General features: G+C 40.9%; 1 protein-coding gene across 1 annotated transcript in view; it reads right to left on the bottom strand.

Annotated features, from left to right (window-relative positions):
- CNTNAP2 (contactin associated protein 2) overlaps positions 1–21,224 on the bottom strand; it is a 1,628,923-nt gene that overhangs the window by 818,519 nt on the left and 789,180 nt on the right. The window contains exons 7-8 of the mRNA XM_034761282.1: positions 17,401–17,544; positions 11,382–11,646 (exon numbers count right to left, since the gene is read on the bottom strand). Coding sequence (XP_034617173.1) covers positions 11,382–11,646; positions 17,401–17,544 — 409 coding nt within the window. The remainder of the gene's footprint in view (positions 1–11,381; positions 11,647–17,400; positions 17,545–21,224) is intronic.

The following is a 21,224-nucleotide window of genomic DNA, read 5'->3' as shown; positions in this document are numbered from 1 at the left end:
CAGGGACTGATCGGGAAGTCTTGGATCTGATCGCTGTGTGGGGCGATGAGTCTGTGCTTTCAGAGCTGCGATCGAAAAAACGGAATGTGAAGATCTACGAGAAGATCTCAAAAGCCATGACGGAGAGAGGATACAGCCGGGATGCAACGCAGTGCCGCGTGAAAATCAAGGAGCTGAGACAAGGGTACCAGAAGACCAAAGAGTCAAACTGACACTCCGGATCCCAGCCCCAGATATGCCGTTTCTAGGAGGCACTGCATTCCATTCTAGGTGCGGCGCCACCACTACCCCACCACTGACCGTGGACTCTGCGGATGGGATATTGTCGATGGCCGCTTCCTCGAAGACGTTAGCGGACGGGGAAGATGAGGAAGGAGATGAGGAGGACAAGGCAGTCGACAGCGCTTACAACGCTGATTTCCCCACAGCCAGGATCTCTTCATCACTCTCATGGAGATCCCCTCCACACCCTCCCCAGGCGTTAACCTGGACCCTGAATCAGGGGAAGGATCAGTCAGTAAGTGTTTTAAACATGTAAACATTTACTTTGAACAGAACAGGAATATTAACAATGGGTTTTTCATGATTTGTTTGCCCTAGGCGCTTAACGTTTTAGTCCTTGGCAGTGCAACTACTGGAAAATAAGGTCTATATATCCAGGGATAGAGCTGAAATCCTCATGGGACAACTCCACGAAGGTCTCCTGGAGGTAATTGGAAAGCCTTTGCATGAGGTTCCTGGGGAGAGCGGCCTTATTGCGTCCTCCGTGGTAGGAAACTTTTCCGTGCCAGGCTATCATCAAGTACTCTGGGATCATTGCCTCGCAGAGCATGACGGCATACGGCCCTGGTTTTTGCTGGCTTTCACGCAGCATGCGCTCTTTCTCTGTCTCCGAAATCCTCATCAGAGTGATGTCGCTCACGGTCACCTGCTTTGAATTAGGGGAATGTTAGTATTGGAACTGCTTGCCTGTTCCTTTACAGAACTGTAACCGGCGGTTTACAGTCACACGGTGGAGGCGGGAGAGGGGCAGCATACAGGGATCTTTCCCGGGGACAGCCGCGAGGGGGTGGGTTCATGCTTGCCGGATTGCAGGCAGCAGGAACTTGCCAACGCTAGGAGCATTGCTTTGAACGTGAAAGGAGGGCACTGCTATAAATTAAGTTTTAAGCAGCCAAAAGTCTATGGCTTACCATGTCAGCCTGCTACCCGAATTCCGCTGTCCTGCCCCGCTTGTATGATCTCCACTGCAAGACCCCAGGCAATGAATGCGAAGGCCAAAAATTCAACCTTGTCCTGAGTGCGCATGTGATAGGTGCTGTGCATGGTCTTCTTCACAGAGAAAGACTATGTTCATTGTTCACAAAAATGTATCTTTGTGAGGAATTCACTCCCTTTTTCCCATCCACAGCTGCGAATGTCTCCCGACCTACCCCAGCATCCCCCTCCCAGAGGCTGGCGCAGATTAGGCGGAGAAAGAAAAGGACATGGGACAACATGTTCTCAGAACTTATGGGCTGCTCCCGAGCTGAGGCGGCCCAGCAGACCCACTGGAGGGAGAACATGTCGCAATACCAGCGATCACACAGCGAACGGGAGGAGAGGTGGTGGCAGGAAGACCAGCAGGCGACTCAAACGCTGCTTGCACTAATGAGGGAGCAAACGGACACGCTCCGGCGCCTTGTGGATGTTCTGTAGGACCAGAGGCAGGAGGACAGAGCCCCGCTGCAGTCTATCTCTAACTGCCCTCCCCCGCCACAAAGTCCCATACCCCCTCACCCAAAGTCCCAGGTGGGGCGGCAGGGGCCGTGAAAATTGTCACTCGACCCCTGCAGATCGCTCAAGTACCAGAAGGCTCTCATTCCCCAAAATTTGAAAAGTCCTTTCCTTCCCGCCTCACCCAAGCCCCCGTCCCAATTTCATCCCCTAACTGTGTCCTTTCCTTCCCGCCTCACCCAAGCCCCTGTCCAAGTTTCATCCCCTAACTTTGTAGTTGCTAATAAAAGATACGTTTCTGTTAATTACTGTTTCCATCATGTTCTTTTAGAGGACAGTGTGTTTGAAGGGGGGGAAGGGGGTTGGTAATTGCAGGGGACAGTCACCTTTACCAGGGTACAGACACGGGGGCAAGTTCAGCAGAAGGTCACACACACATTGCAGTCATTAGGCACCCTGGTCACTCTGGGAGGTGGTTTTCATGTTCTGTGTGTGGGGGCTATGTGACTTTGTGGTGGGGGAGGGCGGTTAGAGATCTTATGCAGCGGTCCTTAGCCTGGATCACAGAGCCATGCAGCAGGGGATCTGTAACCGTCCTCCCCCGCCACAAAGTCACATAGCCCCCACACACAGAGTCCCAAAAAGGAGGGGTGGCAGGCTCCGTTGAAACAACCAGTCCACCACTGCGGACCGCTCTAGGAGCAGGAGCCTGTCATTCCTCGAGTTTAGAAGCGTTCTTTCCATCACTACACCCGCTCCCCACCACAGTCTGCGTCCCAGTTTCAACACTTTACCGCGAAATCCGTAATAACGAAAACGGTGTTCATTAACAAAGTTCCATTTACTTTATTTTTAAAGGTGTGTTGGAAGGGGGGGGGACGGGGTGAACGGGGTATGTAGCTGGAGAGGATAGTCAACATTAACTGGATAAAGAAATGGGGGCAGGTTCAGCATCTCTTTAAACAAACTTAATAGTCACAGGTTACCCTGCTCACTGAGGAACCTAGCTTTCAAAGCCTCCCAGATGCACAGCGCGTCCAGCTGGGCTCTTCTAATCGCCCGGCTGTCTGGCTGGGCGTAATCAGCAGCCAGGCTATTTGCCTCAACCTCTCAGCCCGCCATAAAGGTCTCCCCCTTGCTCTCACAGAGATTGTGGAGCACACAGCAAGCTGCAATAACAATGGGGATACTGGTTTCGCTGAGATCAGAGCGAGTCAGTAAGCTTCTCCATCTCCCCTTCAGACGTCCAAAAGCACACTCCACCACCATTCTGCACTTTCTCAGAATCCCATCGCGGCGAAGCCATCTATGATGACCTGCACGTTTCCAAGGGTCACTATCTTTGAGAGCAGTAGCTCAACGATTGCGTTGGCTACTTGCATCAGAGCAACCCCCATGGTAGATTTGCCGATGCCAAAGTGGTTTGCGACTGACCGGTAGCTGTCTGGCGTTGCAAGCTTCCAGAGGGCTATGGCCACTCGCTTCTGGACAGTCAGGGCTGCTCGCATCCGGGTGTCCGTGTGCTTCAGGGCAGGGGACAGCAACTCACAAAGTTCCAGGAAAGTTCCAGGAAAGTTCCCTTACGCATCCGAAAGTTTCGCAGCCACTGTGATTCATCGCAGACCTGCAGCGCTATGTGGTCCCACCAGTCCGTGCTTGTTTCCCAGGCCCAGAATCGCCTGTCCTCAGCATCAGCATGACCCATTGCCACCATGATGTTCACGGCGCGGGGTCCCGTGCTTTGTGAGAGGTCTGTGCCACTCTCAGACTTAATGTCCTCACCGCGCTGCCGTAGCCTCCTCGCCCGATTTCTCAGCATCTGCCTCTGGAAAAGGTGGATGATGAGGTGCGAGGTGTTGATAACGGCCATAACTGCAGCGATGGTCGCAGCGGGTTCCATGCTCGCAGTGCTGTGGCGTCCGCACTGTCACTCACCAGAAAAGTGTGCAAAGTGATTTCCCGCCGGCGCTTTCAGGGAAGGAGGACGGTTGAATGACGACAGTTACCCAAAACCACCCTCGACACATTTTTTTCCCCAGCAGGCATTGGGGGCTCGACCTAGAATTCCAATGGGCAGCGGGGACTGCGGGAACTGTGGGATAGCCGAACTCACTCTGGCCCTGCAGCTCCTTTTACTGCCTGCTGGGCCCCGATTGGCTGCTCCCTGCAGCCCTTTTTCTGGTTGGCTGCATCCACATGCAGCCATTCTAAGCAGCTTGGAGGTCCCACCTCCTCTGCACTTTTCTGGAGTTAGGTATGGTAGTCCGTGAAGCCTCCAGGCCTAGTACACCCCATTACATGTATCTTAGTGAATAAGGTCCTAAAATTTGGCATGAGTTTCTTGGTGTGTTTGCCATGAAACTAACAAACTGATGTCTCTGGATACCAGACCTCATTTAAAACTGTTTAATGTTGGACAGTTTCAGTCTCATGTTAAACCATGATACCTTGGACCCACATATTCCCTTTAAATTAATACAGCAGGCCAGAGTCTGGCAAATGCCCTCTGAAGGAAGAGAGCCTCAATCCAGCTTTGGGACAATTCCTTTGTGTTAATTCCCATTTGTTCAGTTAACTAACAACCCCAGAAGGATCAGACAGAGATCTGAGCCTCTTAGGATTGGAACTGAGTGGAAAAATCACCCGGACATTGCATAGCCAGGACCTGAGTGCTAGGTTCCTGCCCAGAGCTTAAGGCATGCCCTGGGGAAGGATTTTTGGTTAATTCAGAGTTTATATTTAGTATCAGTTTTACTACTAGAAATTGAACATTGCAGTAGCAGAAATTAGCATCAAAAGAAGGATTTGAAATTAACCTCACTTGCACTGATAACTTCCTAATAAGAAGCAGCCATAGATACTTTTCCCCTGATATGCTTGCCACTTTTCCATTTAGGAAAACTTGAACACTAGAAATAGAGTCCATGCTGTTGGTTTTTGGTGCTTATTTTGTCATTAATTATTCCCACCATTTTACTTTCATGATGTTTATTGAATGTTAGCTGTTTAAGACGAACAGAGGGTAATTTAGGCCAGATTCTCAGCTAGTGTAGCTTTGGCAGCAATTGAAGGAGAGGGTAGTTGTGAGAGAAAGAGAGAGAAAAACTAACTTCAAATCTGAGTTGAATGATTTCCATGCCCAAATCATCCCATATATTAAACCTTCAACTCTATTTTTCATCCAACTTATATACAACTCATCCTCCTAATCAATGCCCTAATTCAGGAAAGCATTAAGCATGTTAAAGCCCATCCCTATTCAGAAAAGTGTTTAAGCATGTACTTAAGTTTCATGTGGGACTAAGCACACGTTTAATGCTTAAATGCTTTCCTAAACTGGGACCCAAGTGACTGACAAACATTCCCTTATAAAGTTGATTTTATAATGTCTATCTGTGACATTCTGTACCTGGGGGGAGCGTGCTGTAACCCCCATATTCTGCATTTTCATATAATCATGATCTTGCATATAAAGCATGCTCTCATAACTATAAAGGGAAGGGTAACAACCCTCCTGTGTACAATACTATAAAATCCCTCCTGGCCAAAAACACCAAAATCCTTTCACCTGTAAAGGGTTAAAAAGCTCAGGTAACCTGGCTGACACCTAACCCAAAGGACCAATAAGGGGACAAGATGCTTTCATATCTTGGTGGGGGGACGGCTTTTGTTTGTGCTCTGTTTTGGGTGTGTTCGCTCTTGGGACTAAGAGGGACCGGACATCAATCCATGCTCTCCAAATCTTTCTGAACAAGTCTCCTATATTTCAAACTTGTAAGTTACAGCCAGGCAAGGCGTGTAAGTTTTATCTTTGTTTTCTCAACTTGTAAATGTTCCTTTTGCTAGAGGGAGGTCTAGCCCTGTTTTGCTGCAACTTTAAAACTAAGGCTAGAGGGCGTTCCTCTGGGCTCTTTAAATCTGATTACCCTGTAAAGTTATTTTCCATCCTAATTTTACAGAGATAATTTTTACCCTTTCTTTAATTAAAATTCTTCTTTTAAGAATCTGATTGATTTTTCATTGTTTTAAGATCCAAGGGTTTTGAATCTGTGTTCACCAGGACTAATTGGTGAGGGTATACTCACAAGCCTTTCCTTTCACCCAGAAAAAGAGGTGTAAGGACTTGGACGCGGGGGAGGAATTAGTCTCAGATCTGCCCAGGAAAGGGGGGGTTAGAGACTTGGAAAATATTTGGGGAAAGGCAAAGTTCCAAGTGACTCTTCCCTAAGATTTGGAACACGCTTGGTGGTGGCAGCTTATTGTTAACCTAAGCTGGTAAATAAGCTTAGGAGGCTTTCATGCGGGTCCCCACATCTGTACCCTCTAGTTCAGAGTGGGGAGGGAACCTTGACACATGCCTTGTAAGGTATCAGGTATCAGATTATGATCTAATGAAAGTCATTTCTCTATCCACATATGTATATCATTAATGCATATGAAGTTATGAGAAGTGTGTAGTATGGTTGTCACTAAAACATGCTGTAAACTGGGGGAATCAGCCAGATATTAGCTCCCCAGAGGCAAGAGCATGGAAAGTAACCAACATCTGGGCGGGGTGTCAAACAACCCATCAACAGCCATTGTCCAGCAAGGCAGCTACCATGCAATGACTCACCTGCATGAGCCACACCAAGGGTATTGCTCAACCTTGCTTGGAGAGACTCAGTAATCCTCACCTGACTCTAAAGGGGAAGGGGGGCAAAGCCAAGAGGGAGGAAAGGACATGATCAAAGGAAGAGACATTTGCCATACTCTTTTTCTCTTTTCCACCTACACCTACAGACACCACACCAAGCGACTGAAGTGCTGATCAAAGGGGAGAGCCTGGCTGAAGAGCAACCAGCCAGTCTGTGGTGAGAAGCATCTAAGTTTGTAAGGGCACTGAAAGTATTAAAATCAGCATAGAATGCGTAAGAAGAATGGCTTAGGTTTGGGTATCTCCATCACATACTCAGCCGTGAAGACCAATGCAAAGAATTCATTTAGTTTCACCACAGTGGCCTTATCGTCCTTGAGTGCTCATTTAGCATCTTGATCGTCCAGTGGTCCCGCAGGTTGTTTAGCAGACTTCCTGCTTCTGATGTACTGTTTTCTTTTTTTTGCTATTTCCTTTTGAGTCTTTGGCTAGCTGTACTTCAGATTCTTTTTTAGCCTTCCTAATTATATTTTTACACTTCATTTGTCAGAGTTTATACTCCTTTCTATTCTCCTCACTAGGCTTTTAACTTCCACTTTTTAAAGGATGCCTTTTTGCCTCTCACTGCTTCTTTTACTTTGTTGTTTAGTTACAGTGGCACTTTTTTGGTTCTCTTACTATGTTTTTTAATTTGGGATATACATTTAAGTTGAGACTCTATTATGGTGTCTTTAAAAAGTTTCCATGCAGTTTGCAGGGATTTTACTTTTGGTGCTGTACCTTTTAATTTCTGTTTAACTAACCTCCTCATTTTTGTGTAGTTTCCCTTTCTGAAATTAAATGCTACAGTATTGGACTGTTGTGATGTTTTCCCTGCCACAGGACTGTTAAATTTAATTATATTATGGTCACTATTACCAAACAGTCCAGCTATATTCACCTCTTGGACCTGATCCTGTGCTCCACTTAGGACTAACTCAAGAATTGACTCTCTTCTTGTGCGTTCCAGGACTAGCTGCTCCAAGTTAACTTAATGCAGGGGAATTCACAAGTGTTTTTTTTTTTCTTTCTAGCACTCGGGTTAGGTTAAGTTAAGCACAGAAAGGTATGATCAATGTCCGCAAAATGTCTGGCGACCAGACCTCAATCAGCTTACCCTTATGGGCCGCAGGTTACCCACCACGGCTCTATTGGCTCCCCCTTTCCCAAAGTTTCCCCAGTTCCTAATAAATCTAAACCTCTCCTCCCTACACCATTGTCTCATCCACACATTGAGACCCCGCAGTTCTGCCTGTCTAACTGGCCCTGCTCATAGAACTGGAAGCATTTCAGAGAATGCTACCATGGAGGTCCTGGACTTCAATCTCTTACCTAGCAACCTAAATTTGGCCTCCAGGACCTCTCTCCTATCCTTCCCTATTTCATTGGTACCTACATGTACCATGACCACCATTAGCTTTTTACTTTTGAATTTTTATGGTGTAATGTAAGATTGTTATCACCCCAAACAATGTTGCTAGTTAGCGTCACAATCATACCTGAAGGTCATAATTTTAATACTGGACATCCTCTCCCACCCAATCTCTGCTCATCCCTTGCTTTCTCCTGTCTTCACTGCTTCTGATACGGTCCATCTCACTCATTATATCTGTCCAGCTGTGCAGAAGGCACATTGTTTTTGAATGAAATTGCATTGCATTCAAGTAGCTTCCTTCCCAAACAGTGAAAGGAAGAATGTTCAACAGACTTCAAACCTCAAGAGGTTGAAGTTTGGTCAAAAGAATCTCAAATCCACATTTTAATATAAGCAAAATGCCCTCAAAATGTAATATTTATTACTGGGGCCTGAAAATACCACAACAGATTTTCCCAAAGTACGCCCTTATATTTGAAAATGAATTCTCCATAATCCCTTTTGCATTTGCTTTCTGTAAATACTTGAGCAATCAAGTTCTGCTAATGGAAAACGCATTTTAAGCTGAGGAAAGAAAGTTCATGATTGCACCCTATTACCCCAGGGAAGAAGTAAAGGCAATTGATCAGCAATATAGTTAGGATTTAAATTAAACTACTTTACTACTGTACAGTATTCTGAATGAATATAGCACTGCAGCATTATAAAAAATGACAATAGGAGCAGCAGAATTGCCATTAAAGACAAACAATAAACCTCCTTTAGAGCCCTCAAATTAACAGCAGTGCTCACTTTTCTTACCACAGTCAATTGATTCTCCTTGATGATTACTTGATTCTATTGCCTCTAAACTTTGCAGTTGTACCTAGTATCTTTTACAATGACCTGTAAACCATTCATCTCACTGACATCAATAGGTAACAAAAAATATAGGTATAGGTGCTATGAGGATGCTAGAAATGCAAATGACTCAGCAAATGTTCTATAAAATACCATGGAAATATTTAAATAAGAGCTGCCTGTCTGTATGTAGACAACATATTCAATCTAATTAAATATGAAAGCTCTGCCAAGATGACAACAAAAACTTCAGCTGATATATCATCTGAATCTTACCAGACATCATAGGCATTGTACAACAGATGCACAGTATTTTAATAAGAGATTCTGGAGTATCAAGCTATCAGCTAGAAGGATGGGAATTTAATTAGCAAGTCGTCAGTTTTGATAGAGAGCTAGGGTCTTCTCCTTACCCTCATATTACATACACAATTGCATACACAATTCAAGCACACTGATTCTCAAACGACAATAAGCAAATAAAATGGATCAAAAGACATGCAGGATGACTATCCGAGCACAAAGGTTTCTAAAGACCAAAATGTACTACCAAGTGTATTATTATTAAGCATCATAAGGCATCCATAACCATAATATACAGCACCAATGGAAGCAAGGACCAAGAATAGTAAACACAGTCATAAAATGAAATGGCTGTACGTGATTCCTGGACTATTGATTAAACCATCCAGGTAAATTGGAAGGATTTCTTTTGGAAGAAGTTGTGTATCTTGACGTTAGGTTACAGCTGTGTAAAATCCAGTAGCTTATTTTGGCAGAGATTTGTGCAAACATTTTTGATTCCTCTTCATATGAGTCCACTTCACAACATGTTAACTGATGTTTTATATGGTTTCACCCCAAGTCAAACTTCAGGCAAAATTAATGGCAACTTGGTGAAATTTTAAGGACTCAAAATATTTTGCGGAACAGGTTGTGAAATATACTTCTAGAACAAACTGATGATTATTCAAAATGCAATGCAAAAATATTCTGACGGCCCCCTGTGGCATCAGGGAGAACCTGTCTTTAAACCAGACTTTGGGGCAGCAGAGCAATGGAGCAAGCAGGTGGGGGGAGGGAAGGGGAGCAAAGCACTTTCTGTTAAGAGGTACCAGCACATGAGCCAAAATGTTCCCTCTCCATTCCCTGCACTACATCCAGAGCACTACTGACTCTTATCACTTGTACATTATAAATACACAGGAAAATAAAATAAAATCTACCGTGTTAATATTGCCAAGCTAAAAAACAAAACAACAACAACTAACCACCAAATCTAATAACATAAAACATCATTGACATATTTCGTAAAACTGTTCCAATTCCACGAACTCAGAACGAAATACATTTAGATTTTTTTTAAATGTTGCTATGACTATTATATTCAGTACTACCTCTAAACAGGTAACACGCTGCCCTCTAATTTTAGGTTTGTAGCAAAAGTTTTATTCAGCTCTATTTTATGCCTTAGTGAGCTGAAAAGAAAGAAAAGAACTTACAAAAATTTTTCCACAATCAAATAAATTGTTACTGTCCTGATTCATCCACATGAGAAATACTTTTATTTTTTAAAAAAATACAAAGCATTTTTCTTGTTTTACACTTCCTCAAAGCTCCCTTTTTAAAACTATTAATTGTGTACAGCATGAATATTCAGCTAGCACACTTCAGATAGGTTATCTATGAAAAGTGGTTTCTTTTTCTCCCCATCATGCTAACCTCATAACACTGACAGAACAGAAATGTTGGTGAAGATTAAAGTATACGCCCCACCCTTCTCCCCCCCAAAAGTCCAAATGTAAGTCTATGAAGTTCTTGGTGAATTAATAGCTATATATGATATCTGGCATTAGCCTGATCCCATTCTAGAAAATGTATCTCACTGACATTCAGAACACTTGGGTTTGAAAACAAACTTGGGTAACCTAGCTCTCCAGGACAACGATCAGGTACACTTTTGGGCATATCTTTACAGGGAAAATGCATCACATTAGAAAATGTGTTGACTGACATAGCTTAACTAACACAATGTTGCCCACAATACTGCCTTTAGGATGAACAAAGACAGCTATGTTTAAAAGTACACTAGCTGGTCATGATTAACCATTGGATTCCTACTTTTCAAATCTAACTCAACCCTAATGTTAACCATGGTTTTTTTAAACGTGACTGCTCTCATCAACGCTAAGATAAAAAATGTGTCTATCACCATATTAGTTCAAATGTGTTAGTTTCCCCTGTATAGATGTACCCACTGATGGTCTCTAGGGAAATGAGGAGGTAGAAGGTTGAATGAACATGAGAGGTTTCCATCTCCATACTGACAGATCAGACATGACAGCAACCTTTGAAATGGCTATGCTGTCTGCCCCTTGGAGGTTGAAAAAAGAAATGCTGCTTTGATAATGGAGTAAGGGTTAAAAAGACAGAAAACTCAGTAGCCAATAGAAAGGAAAAAAATGTAGGATAACCATACTCTAATACTTGAGAAATGTCCTTAATCCAATTATAAATATTTGCTTAGCACAACTATTCAAAACAAAATGAGGCAGAGAACACTAAGGATGAGACGAGAGAAAATTATAAAAGAAAATACCATTTTCACATCTTCCACCTCTGGTTCATCAAAGCATAAAATAAAGGATTTCATTAATCTGCAATAAAAAATGTTGTTGAATTTGGAACTTAAGTCCAAGGGATAAATTCAATTTTGAATTCACTGTGGTTGTTGTGAAACTTAAAATAAACCCCAAACCCTGAAAATCTGCTTACCTGATGAGATGTCTATTCGGTTTTTCTTCACCTGGGTGACATTGATGTGGACACTGACTTTGCCTTCAGTCAGGTCAATCTCGACATTACCCAATCCATCGGCAAAGTTGCTGAAGAGGAGAAGTCCATTGGGGTTCCAGGTCCGAAACTGGAAATTGACTGAAAGCAGGTCCTGATTCAGGCGACCAAGCACTTCCAGGTAACTGGTAGCATTGAAAAAGACAGGCACTGTATGTGGTTCCACACACGAAAAACTTACGTTTCCCTAAAACAAAAAGCACAAAAACCCAAACTTAAATACAGTGATAAGACTCGTCTACATCCATAAATATTGCTAGAAATGTGTGGTTTCTGAGTATGAGCTTCATTCTATTTGTAAGACTTCAGTTGAAGTTAATGTGTGGGGTGTTTTGCATGTTAAGATGCATGAGAGGCAGGTTATAATTATGAAATAATCACATATGTTTAGATGTAAAGATGACTGACCAGGGATGGATTACTTATGGTGACAGACTGTGCATGTCATTACTAATCCCCTGAGGAGCAAAAATGATTTTTTTTTTAAGAAAAAGAAATCCTAAAATATCATTGACTCTCTTCTATAGCAGACTGAAGGAGGTGAAGAGCCACCAATCATGGGAAGAGCATGACTCTCCTCACTTACATATCTTCTATGTGGTAGTACACAGTGCTCCCATGCCAAATATGAATTTAAAAGTAAGCAGCTTCTGTGGCATTATAGTATTCAAATTGGAATAGTATAGTTTTTTATAGATGCAATCCACGTATCAGATTGATATTATACAAAGTGCCAGAACATTATATGGCCTGGCATCCTGCTTCTAGAGGGCAGTATAATTAGCAGATTTACTATTTAGCTGTCAGCAGCACAGAAGTTCTAACTATATATGACATCCTGAGTCTAAAAAAATAAGTGTTTGTTCTGAACATGTTAAAGATCTGTCTGTCTTTATTACAATCCCAGTGTTACAGTATCATTTGGACACACATCTGGAACATATAATATATCACACAACATTATATTCAAGAGTTTAGGGACCTCACTGTTTCAAAGAGTTATTGAAGCTTTTAATTCACAGCATGAATGAGGAGCATGATAATCACCTAACTGATAAAGGCCAAAGACCATCTTCACTGCTTTACTGTAAGCCAGTCCCAGTGGACTTGCCTAAAGTTTTTCACCTTGAGGTTTTAATTGACTGAAAATTTACCTACGTTAATTTATACATTTTTAAACGTTAGTTTGAACATCCCCAAACATTTGTTACAGAATCTGCTAGGTTGAGCCCTAGGGTAAATCACAAATTTTGTATCCTGGAACAAAAATTTGTGGAGTATCCAGACTAGCCTTTGCAAATATGTTAACTACATTGAATTAATTGACTGCCAATTAACTGGAAGTAACTACTCCTATGTAGACGAGTGAATCCTGTGTAGACACAGAGCACCAAAGTGTCTCTGAAGAGCTGACATTCTATGATGGCACTTCAATGGTAACATACCAGGTACACAAGGCAGCATTCTAAGTGTTTTGTCCTAGTACCTAGTGAATTAAACAGCAGCCCATGGCACACATTATCATGCATTTAAGAGGTCTTGTTGCTTTATTACTGTGAAGAACTGAGATTTTCTCCAGAACAAAGATGCCTCAGCTTTCACAACTGATTGACATTCTGTCTTGAATCTTTAAATCTCTCTTGCCTCTAATGCATGGGAGAGTTGCATATGTAACTCCCACTATTGCTAATGGGAGTGAATGCATGCAAATCCCTTACACAGGAATGAGATAATGTATTCCTAAATGCTAACAGTGTAAAGGATTTCTTGTGGAAGAAGCATATAATTCTAGGCTATAACTCCCTTCATGTGTCTCTGTCAGTTAGCTGAACTGATCTTTTCTCTACTGAGATATTCAACTTAATCTAAACTGGATTATTATTTCCCTCCATGACTGTACATCATCAGGAAACTACTCTTTTATGTAAAGCCCAGTTCACATAGATTGTCTACTAGGGCTGGGCAAAGAGTTAGAACTCATCCGAAGTTTGCCACAATAAAGAGATTCATACTTCTCAAAGAGAAATGGATCCTTTTCTATGGACTAGGTTCAGAATCAATTGCTGAAGTACTCATCCAGCACTGAAATCTGAAAGTCAAATATATACCACGCATTTATATTGAGACTTTTGTTCTTACTGCAAAATTATTAACAATATGCTAGAAGACTAACAGTGGAAGCTTCTCAAGTTAGACAGCATGGGTTTTGCATTATGATCTTTACCCTATACTGTAAATTAACTCTAAGTTTACATTTTAAAGTCATTTTTTCCTACCCATTTCCAGGCATCACCGCTGCTGGAAAAATTAAAACCTTTTCCCAATTAACAGAACTACAAACTGAATACATATTCTCAAAAGAGAGGTAACTCAGAATGGATTGCTTTGGAAAGCCTATATCCCCCGCTAATGTTTTATCAACTGTTGGTTCATTATTTTTCTAAAAATAGATTTTTACTCATCTTCAGGCTTAACACAATGCTGGTCTAAAGCACATAATTTAAATAAAAAAAATACTCCCTTCCTATTTAGTTTATGCATTGAGACTTAAGCTAGCAGAGCAGCTAAAGAAGGTGGTTAAGTGGGGACCTGCTGCATTGGTGGGGGAGAGACGGGGTAAAATGGGGTTCAGCCATGGAAACACCTACCCCCAACCCCCTCCAGGCCCAGAACTGTGCAAGGGAAAGCCCTCCCTCTCCTCTCTCCCCCACAATGTGGCCTTGGGGAAAGAAAATACGAGGAGGAGCCAGGCAGAGACTGGAGCCAGGAGAGCAGCTGTGGATGCAGTTTAAACAGGGACTGATGAACACTGATATTTTCTATGGTTTTGACTGGATTTTCTTTGACCTGTGCTGATTGTCTGTTTGCTCCAACCCACTCCTTGTCCCCTCTTGCACAGTCTGTTCACCTCAGCCTCAGTCCACACCTGCCGTTCATACTTTCTCCACTCCTTCTCACTCACTCTGTTCTCATCACTCCTCTCTCCTTCCTCTGACTTTCGATTCAGCCAATTTCCTCCTACCTAACCCCTACTCCCTTTCTCCTCCTCCTCCCACCAATAGTGGAAGCAACATTAAAGTTGCTGCCACAACATTGATTAGAGCAGATTGGGAATTTTTCAACAAAATGGATTTTTGTAAGAAAATGCTGATCTGTTGATGTACCAGTTGGGAATGTGTCTCAGGTCCAGGATGTCATTTCTGGTCAGAAAGAGAGAGAGAGAGAGAGAGATCAACCCCAGAACAGCCAATAACTTGGTGATTAAGGCATACGGAAGACCCAGGACCATGATTAGGGGACAGGGGCTTGAACCTAGGTCACCAACATTCCAAGTGAGGGCTCTAATCTCCAGCTTATAGAAGTCTCTGCCCCAACCACTTCTGTTGGAGCTGTTCCATTTTTTAAATAAATCATTCAATATTTATTGGGCCAGAGCGAGAGAGACTGATTCTACAATCCCGTGGTTAGGGCACTCATGTGGGAATTTCTGGTTCAAGTCCCTGCTCTAATAAATATTTAATTATTTATACAAAGTGTAACAACTTGAACAGGAGAGATTGAGAGGGGCCTGTTCCAGAATAGCGTGGTGATGGTAGCACTCACCGGGACCACCTGGTTCTTGTAAAATCTGGGGTGGGTCTTTCTCTCTCTCTCTCTTTGCAAAAAAGCTTTGAAAAGTCTCAGGTTCATCCCGACACAGAATAGTTTTAAGTGTGACAGGAGAACAATTTCCCTCCCAGCTCTAACACTGACCATTCTGCTTGTGTTATATCTCTTTTGCCTACCTTTTGTTTGTCTTATCTACTTAGATAGTAAGGTTGTCAGGCCGGGGCTCTCTACTACTCTGTATTTGTATAGCACCTACTACAATAGGAGCTCAATCTTAGTGATTCCTAGTGTCCACCGGAATGAACATGGTTAACAATAGTATCATCAACAAAACACAGTTTTCATGCTAAATCAGGCTGAGGACTAAGAGCAAAAAAGCTTTTGCAAGGAACATAAAAATCCATGTTGGTTTAATTAGAACAAAATTGATTTTGCTTTTGCAGAGGTGAGGCAGTGTAAGTAATTCTACTGAAAACAAAGGTCACTTCTATTTTTATAGTCATTCTTAGAATTGGAAATCAACAGAACCATCAAATTAAATGAGCCTGCGATAGACTCTTGATGACGCACTAGTACATAACAACACTACATTTGTGGATCTCACTGTAATGTTAGGAGTAATAGAATTTCATACAAAAAAAAAAAAAGAGGATTCTCATCAATCCCTGTCCCTATTTATGCAACTAAATAAGTAGTCTGATTTCTAAAGGTTTTGAACACCCACAGCACCCATAGGTTACAGGACTGTCATTGGGTGTTCAGCAGTTCTGAGAATCATGCAACTTACATGGGGCCCCAATTCAGGAAAGCATTTAAGCATGGACTTAAATCCCATTGACTTCAACTGGACTTAAGCACACATATAAACACCCTTCCTTAACAGGGATGCTTTTCTGAATCAGGCCTGAATTAGGCACCCAACTGAAAATCTGGCAAAGATTTCTCATATATATGTGTTGCTTAGCTCATTTGTCCTGTACAATGTGGGACACTTAAAATCCCACATATCCTACAGAAAACAGCGCACCATTTTCACAGGAACTCAGTATTATTGAGTGGATTTCACCCTGCCTGGCAGGAAATCCCCTGAAGCACAGGAGGAATCTGAAGGATTCTGGATGGTATGTGGTTGGGTTTTAAAACTCTTATACTGAAAGCAGAGTTTCATACCTGGCATGCACATCATGTTTAATGGGTTTGTCATGTCTGAAGAAACTTGGTGTAGAAATAACAAAATGTACTATTTGCGCAATACAATGCTACTGTTTAAAGTTTAGTTTTTTCAGAGATTTTAAGGTGTAAATCAGAAAATTCAAAATTATCATTCCTGCAGTAATGATCACTCAGCCATAGTCCTCAGATACTTTATATCAGAGCATTAATATTAAAACCATATACAGTATGTACAGATCAATTAGGAATTTTGTACAATTTATCACCACCATATATGCATGTGTATTTATAAAGAGTACTGATGGTGTGATGTTGTATGAAGATATTATTGGCATGAGTTTGTGAGCATTGCAATGCTCATGAAGGGGGAAGCCATGAATGATGTAGGCAGGTCATCCTGGACTCCTGACAGTAAAACATTTATTCTACACTACAACAGCATGTATTCCCTGTGTGCCACATATATTACATAAAAGCAATTTTAGGAATTTTTTTAGAGAGTTAAAAATATTAATGGGACTAGTTCTTGTATCCCTCCTCCGGTAAAGACATAGGATTTCATTATCATGAGTACCATTGTGCAGATCTTGCAAGGGAGAGAAAAATTGAAATTAATATAATGTAAACTACTTCCAAAATTGCTTTTCTATTTATGAAAAAATCATGACTTTAAAGTCCAATATCTTGAGGCTTTCCAGGTGAAGTGGTGATCCTCCTCTCCCCAATGGTATTCCCACTACTAGCTCTTTAGGGACATGAGCGATTAGACTTTAAAGCCATGACATGTTTACATCTAGGAAAGCTATTACTGGCTCAGGAATTAATCTAACTCCTCAGGCAGCTATAATCCAACGAGATAAGGAGAAAGTTATCAGTTTTTTGTTGTTGTTTTTTTTTTTTTTAAGTGGCAGCTGTCTGAAACTACACAAACGTTTTGGAATGTTGGAGTAAGACCTATGAGGAGCTGGCACAAGGGTAAAGTAATGTGCTCATAAGTATGTGGTAAACTGCGTATATGATATGCATATGTGATAAAAGTTATTTATCATATCATGTTACTAGAATATATCACATGGATATCAGCTACACACAGAGGCACACTATCTATGTATGCTCCTTTACTTCTCAGAAGTTTAGATGATCATGAAAAAGTTCTCACCCCATTAGAAGGTTCCAATTTCTTCCTCTTGGCAAGGTCTGTGATATTATTACCATTGTAATTGATGCTTTCCATACAGCCTTTGAAGTTTTTCCTGCTATTTGAACTTGGCTTCCCAGAAAAAGGCATGCCACCAAAGGTTATCTTTAAAAACAAACAAGAGACTGTAGATAGTAACTGGAGGGAAATATATTAGAATTTTTAAACAAATATGCAGCAGATGTATTTGCTTTCCTGAACATTCACACACAGCAAATGAGATAGCTAGCACTACTGTTTGCCCAAACAGCAAATTTAAATAAGCACCGCAAAAAAATGGAAGAAAGCAAATTTTGATTTTGTAATTGCAAATATTCACACTGGAGATGAACATTTATCCCTATTTGGAACAAAGCATACCATGTGACCTTTCAGCCCATTCTACACATTTCACCATGAATCGCTCACTCACAAGCTATTGAACAAGAAATACACCAAATAATAAATGAATTGGAAGAAATATCCATCACAGAAAAAATTTGTAAACAAGGTAGGGGAGACAGTCAAATTATTTGTTTGGAATCAATCTCTGACCTCTAATGGTGATTCATATAATAATGCATTAATTAAATTTGTGACTGAACTCCTTGGGGGAGAATTGTATGTCTCCTACACTGTGGTTTACCTCCATTCTACCATATATTTCATGTTATAGCAGTCTTGGATGATGACCCAACATGTTGTTCATTTTAAGAACACTTTCACTGCAGATTTGACAAAACGCAAAGAAGGTACCAATGTGAGATTTCTAAAGATAGCTACAGCACTTGACCCAAGATTTAAGAATCTGAAGTGCCTTCCAAAATCTGATCAGGATGATATGTGGAGCATGCTTTCAGAAGTCTTAAAAGAGCAAAACTCCCATGCGGAAACTACAGAACCTGAACCACCAAAAAAGAAAATCAACCTTCTGCTGGTGGCATCTGATTCAGATGATGAAAATGAACATGGATTGGTCTACACTGTTTTGAATCATTATCGAGCAGAACCCATTATCAGCATGGACACATGTCCTCTGCAATGGTGGTTGAAGCATGAAGAGACATATAAATCTTTAGTGCATCTGGCACATAAATATCTTGTGAGGCCAGCAACAATAGTGCCATGAGAATGTCTGTTCTATTTCAGGTGATACTGTAAACAAGAAGCGGGCAGCAGCATCTCCTGCAAATGTAAACAAACTTGTTTGTCTGAGCGATTGGCTGAACAAGAAGTAGGATTGAGTGGACTTGTAGGATCTAAAATTTTATGCTGTTTTATTTTTGAATGCAGTTATTTTTTGTACATAATTCTACAGTTGTAAGTTCAACTTTCATGATAGAGAGGCTGCACTAAAATACTTGTATTAAGTGAATTGAAAAATACTATTTATTTTATTTTTAAAGTGCAAATATTTATAATAAAAAATAAATATAAGGTGAGCACTGTACACTGTGTATTCTGTGTTGTAATTGAAATCAATATATTTGAAAATGTAGAAAACATCCAAAATATTTATATAAATAGTATTCTATTACTGTTTAACAGTCCAATTGACAGCCTTAGTAGTTATATTAAACAGATGGTAGTACCAATAATATACCAAAGTATATTCCTTCCCAAAAATGCTGACACAAACTTCTTAGACACCAACTCTGGGCTTTGCAAGAAATAAGTTTTCAAACATCATTCATTGTCAATTCCATTGGTTATTATTAAGAGCAGGAAAAGGAAACTCAAAGGGAATGTTATCTATTTAAAAAATGTTTTGAGCATACCATTTTCCATCTTAAAGAGGGGAAGAGCCTTGAGTCAGTATTTAATAACTATTTAATGCCTATTCAATGCAATGCATCTGGAAACCAAAGGCTTTAAAAATTGCTCACATAGGCTTCTTCATATTATCTTGTGGCCATGTCCTCAGCTGGTGACTAAGTTCTGTTGACTTTAATGAAATGACAACAGTTTACACCAACTGAGGATCAAATTCTAAATGTTTTATTTGGTGCAATCTTTGGTGAGCCAGTATTTATGCACTTGAAAAAAACAGTAAATTGGAAAAGAAAAAGATTGTGAAGAAAAGTGAAGGAAAAAAGGAGACAACCACACAGGATGACAAATCCAGAAGGATTGATAGATTTTTTTTTTGCATTAAAAGCGTAATCAGAAATAGTGCCAATTTCTCTGGCTTGCTTATCTCTTCTGAAAGAGATAAACTTAAAAAATAATTTCTCTATTTGAAATATAGTTTTGATTCTCTCAGCTTTATCACTTATGATTAGTTTATCATAAGGGCAGCACATTTAAATGTGGTGTATGACAACTAGACACTAAAAAGACAGTGTTAATTGAGAGGAAAGGGGATAGACAGTTCAGGGCTAGCCACTGACATTTATATGAATTACTGAAACAAATTCAAAGTATATTCTCTCTTTGATGTATTCATGTAACTTCCATCAGAGATGAGGAGCTTCCCACACACATTCAAAGTGGAATATAATCCAGAGGATTGCTACTGGGAAACTGCCCTACTGGTTGGAAAGGACAGAGATTCAAGCCTCATATCTACACTGCAATTAAACACCCACGACTGGCCTATGCCTGCTGATTCGGACTCATGGGTCTCAAGCTCCGGGGCTGTTTAATTGTGATGCAGACGTTCAGGCTCGGGGTGGAGCCCAGGCTCTGGGACCCTCCCCTCTCACAGGTTCCCACAGGCCCAACTCCAGCACAATTAAACAGACCTGGAGCCCTGTGAACCAGAGTCAGCTGACACAGGCCAGCTGCAGGTGTTTAATTGGCGTGTAAACATTAGATTCTATTTCTACCTTGGGGGGGAGTGTATTCTAGCTTGTAGATCAAGGCACTGGGAGACAGAAAACTTAGGTTATTCAATCTGTGCCTCTTCCTTTTTGTGCAGACTTAGGCAACTCACTTATCCTAACTGTGCTTTCAATTTACCTGCTTGAAAAATAGTTTTATTAATATCTACCTCTCAAGGTTGTTGTGATGCATAATTCAAGTGTTTAGTACTTTAAAAACCCTAATTATAAGTGTAAATTAGCTTTTGTTAGAACTGGATGAGTACTGAAAAAAGGCATTCATGAACATTTGTTTGAATGAAACCATTAATTTACTTCAATGGCATTTGCCACTCTTTTAAGTAATTTCCCCCAAACATTCACATGAATGTTTTTCACTCAAAAGAACATTAATAAAAAAAAGAATCTCAGAAATATATATTCAAATATGAGTTCATGTAAGGTTCATAACTGATGCATTTGTACTTCTTTTTATAAAAGTTGCAAGGACAGAAACAATTCTGTGTGACTCAATCAAATACCACAAATAGCTAACAACAAATAATGAATAGACAAATATACAACCAGAGTAGAGAGCCCATAAGCAACCTATGGGCTTCAACACATTTGCACATATTCATCTAACAGTCTAGGACAATGAACAAATTAATGACAATACAAGTCATGCAGTATTCAAATAAAAACATGATCTAGATTAATCTAAGACATTATTTGCTATGAATTCTTCATTCTCTTCTGATTATTATTATTAAATTTACTGTTGAATTCAGAAGTGAAACACATTTCTCTCTAACAGCCGTGTTAGTCTGTATCCGCAAAAAGAAGAACAGGAGTACTTGTGGCACCTTAGAGACTAACAAATTTATTAGAGCATAAGCTTTCGTGGACTACAGCCCACTTCTTCGGATGCATATAGAATGGAACATATAATGAGGAGATATATATACACACATACAGAGAGCATAAACAGGTGGGAGTTGTCTT

This window comes from Trachemys scripta, chromosome 2 (genome assembly GCF_013100865.1).
Source record: "Trachemys scripta elegans isolate TJP31775 chromosome 2, CAS_Tse_1.0, whole genome shotgun sequence".
In the NCBI taxonomy this organism is placed as follows: Eukaryota; Metazoa; Chordata; order Testudines; family Emydidae; genus Trachemys; species Trachemys scripta.
Note: the sequence above shows the minus strand (reverse complement) of the source record. Positions and strands in the feature narration are given on the sequence as shown.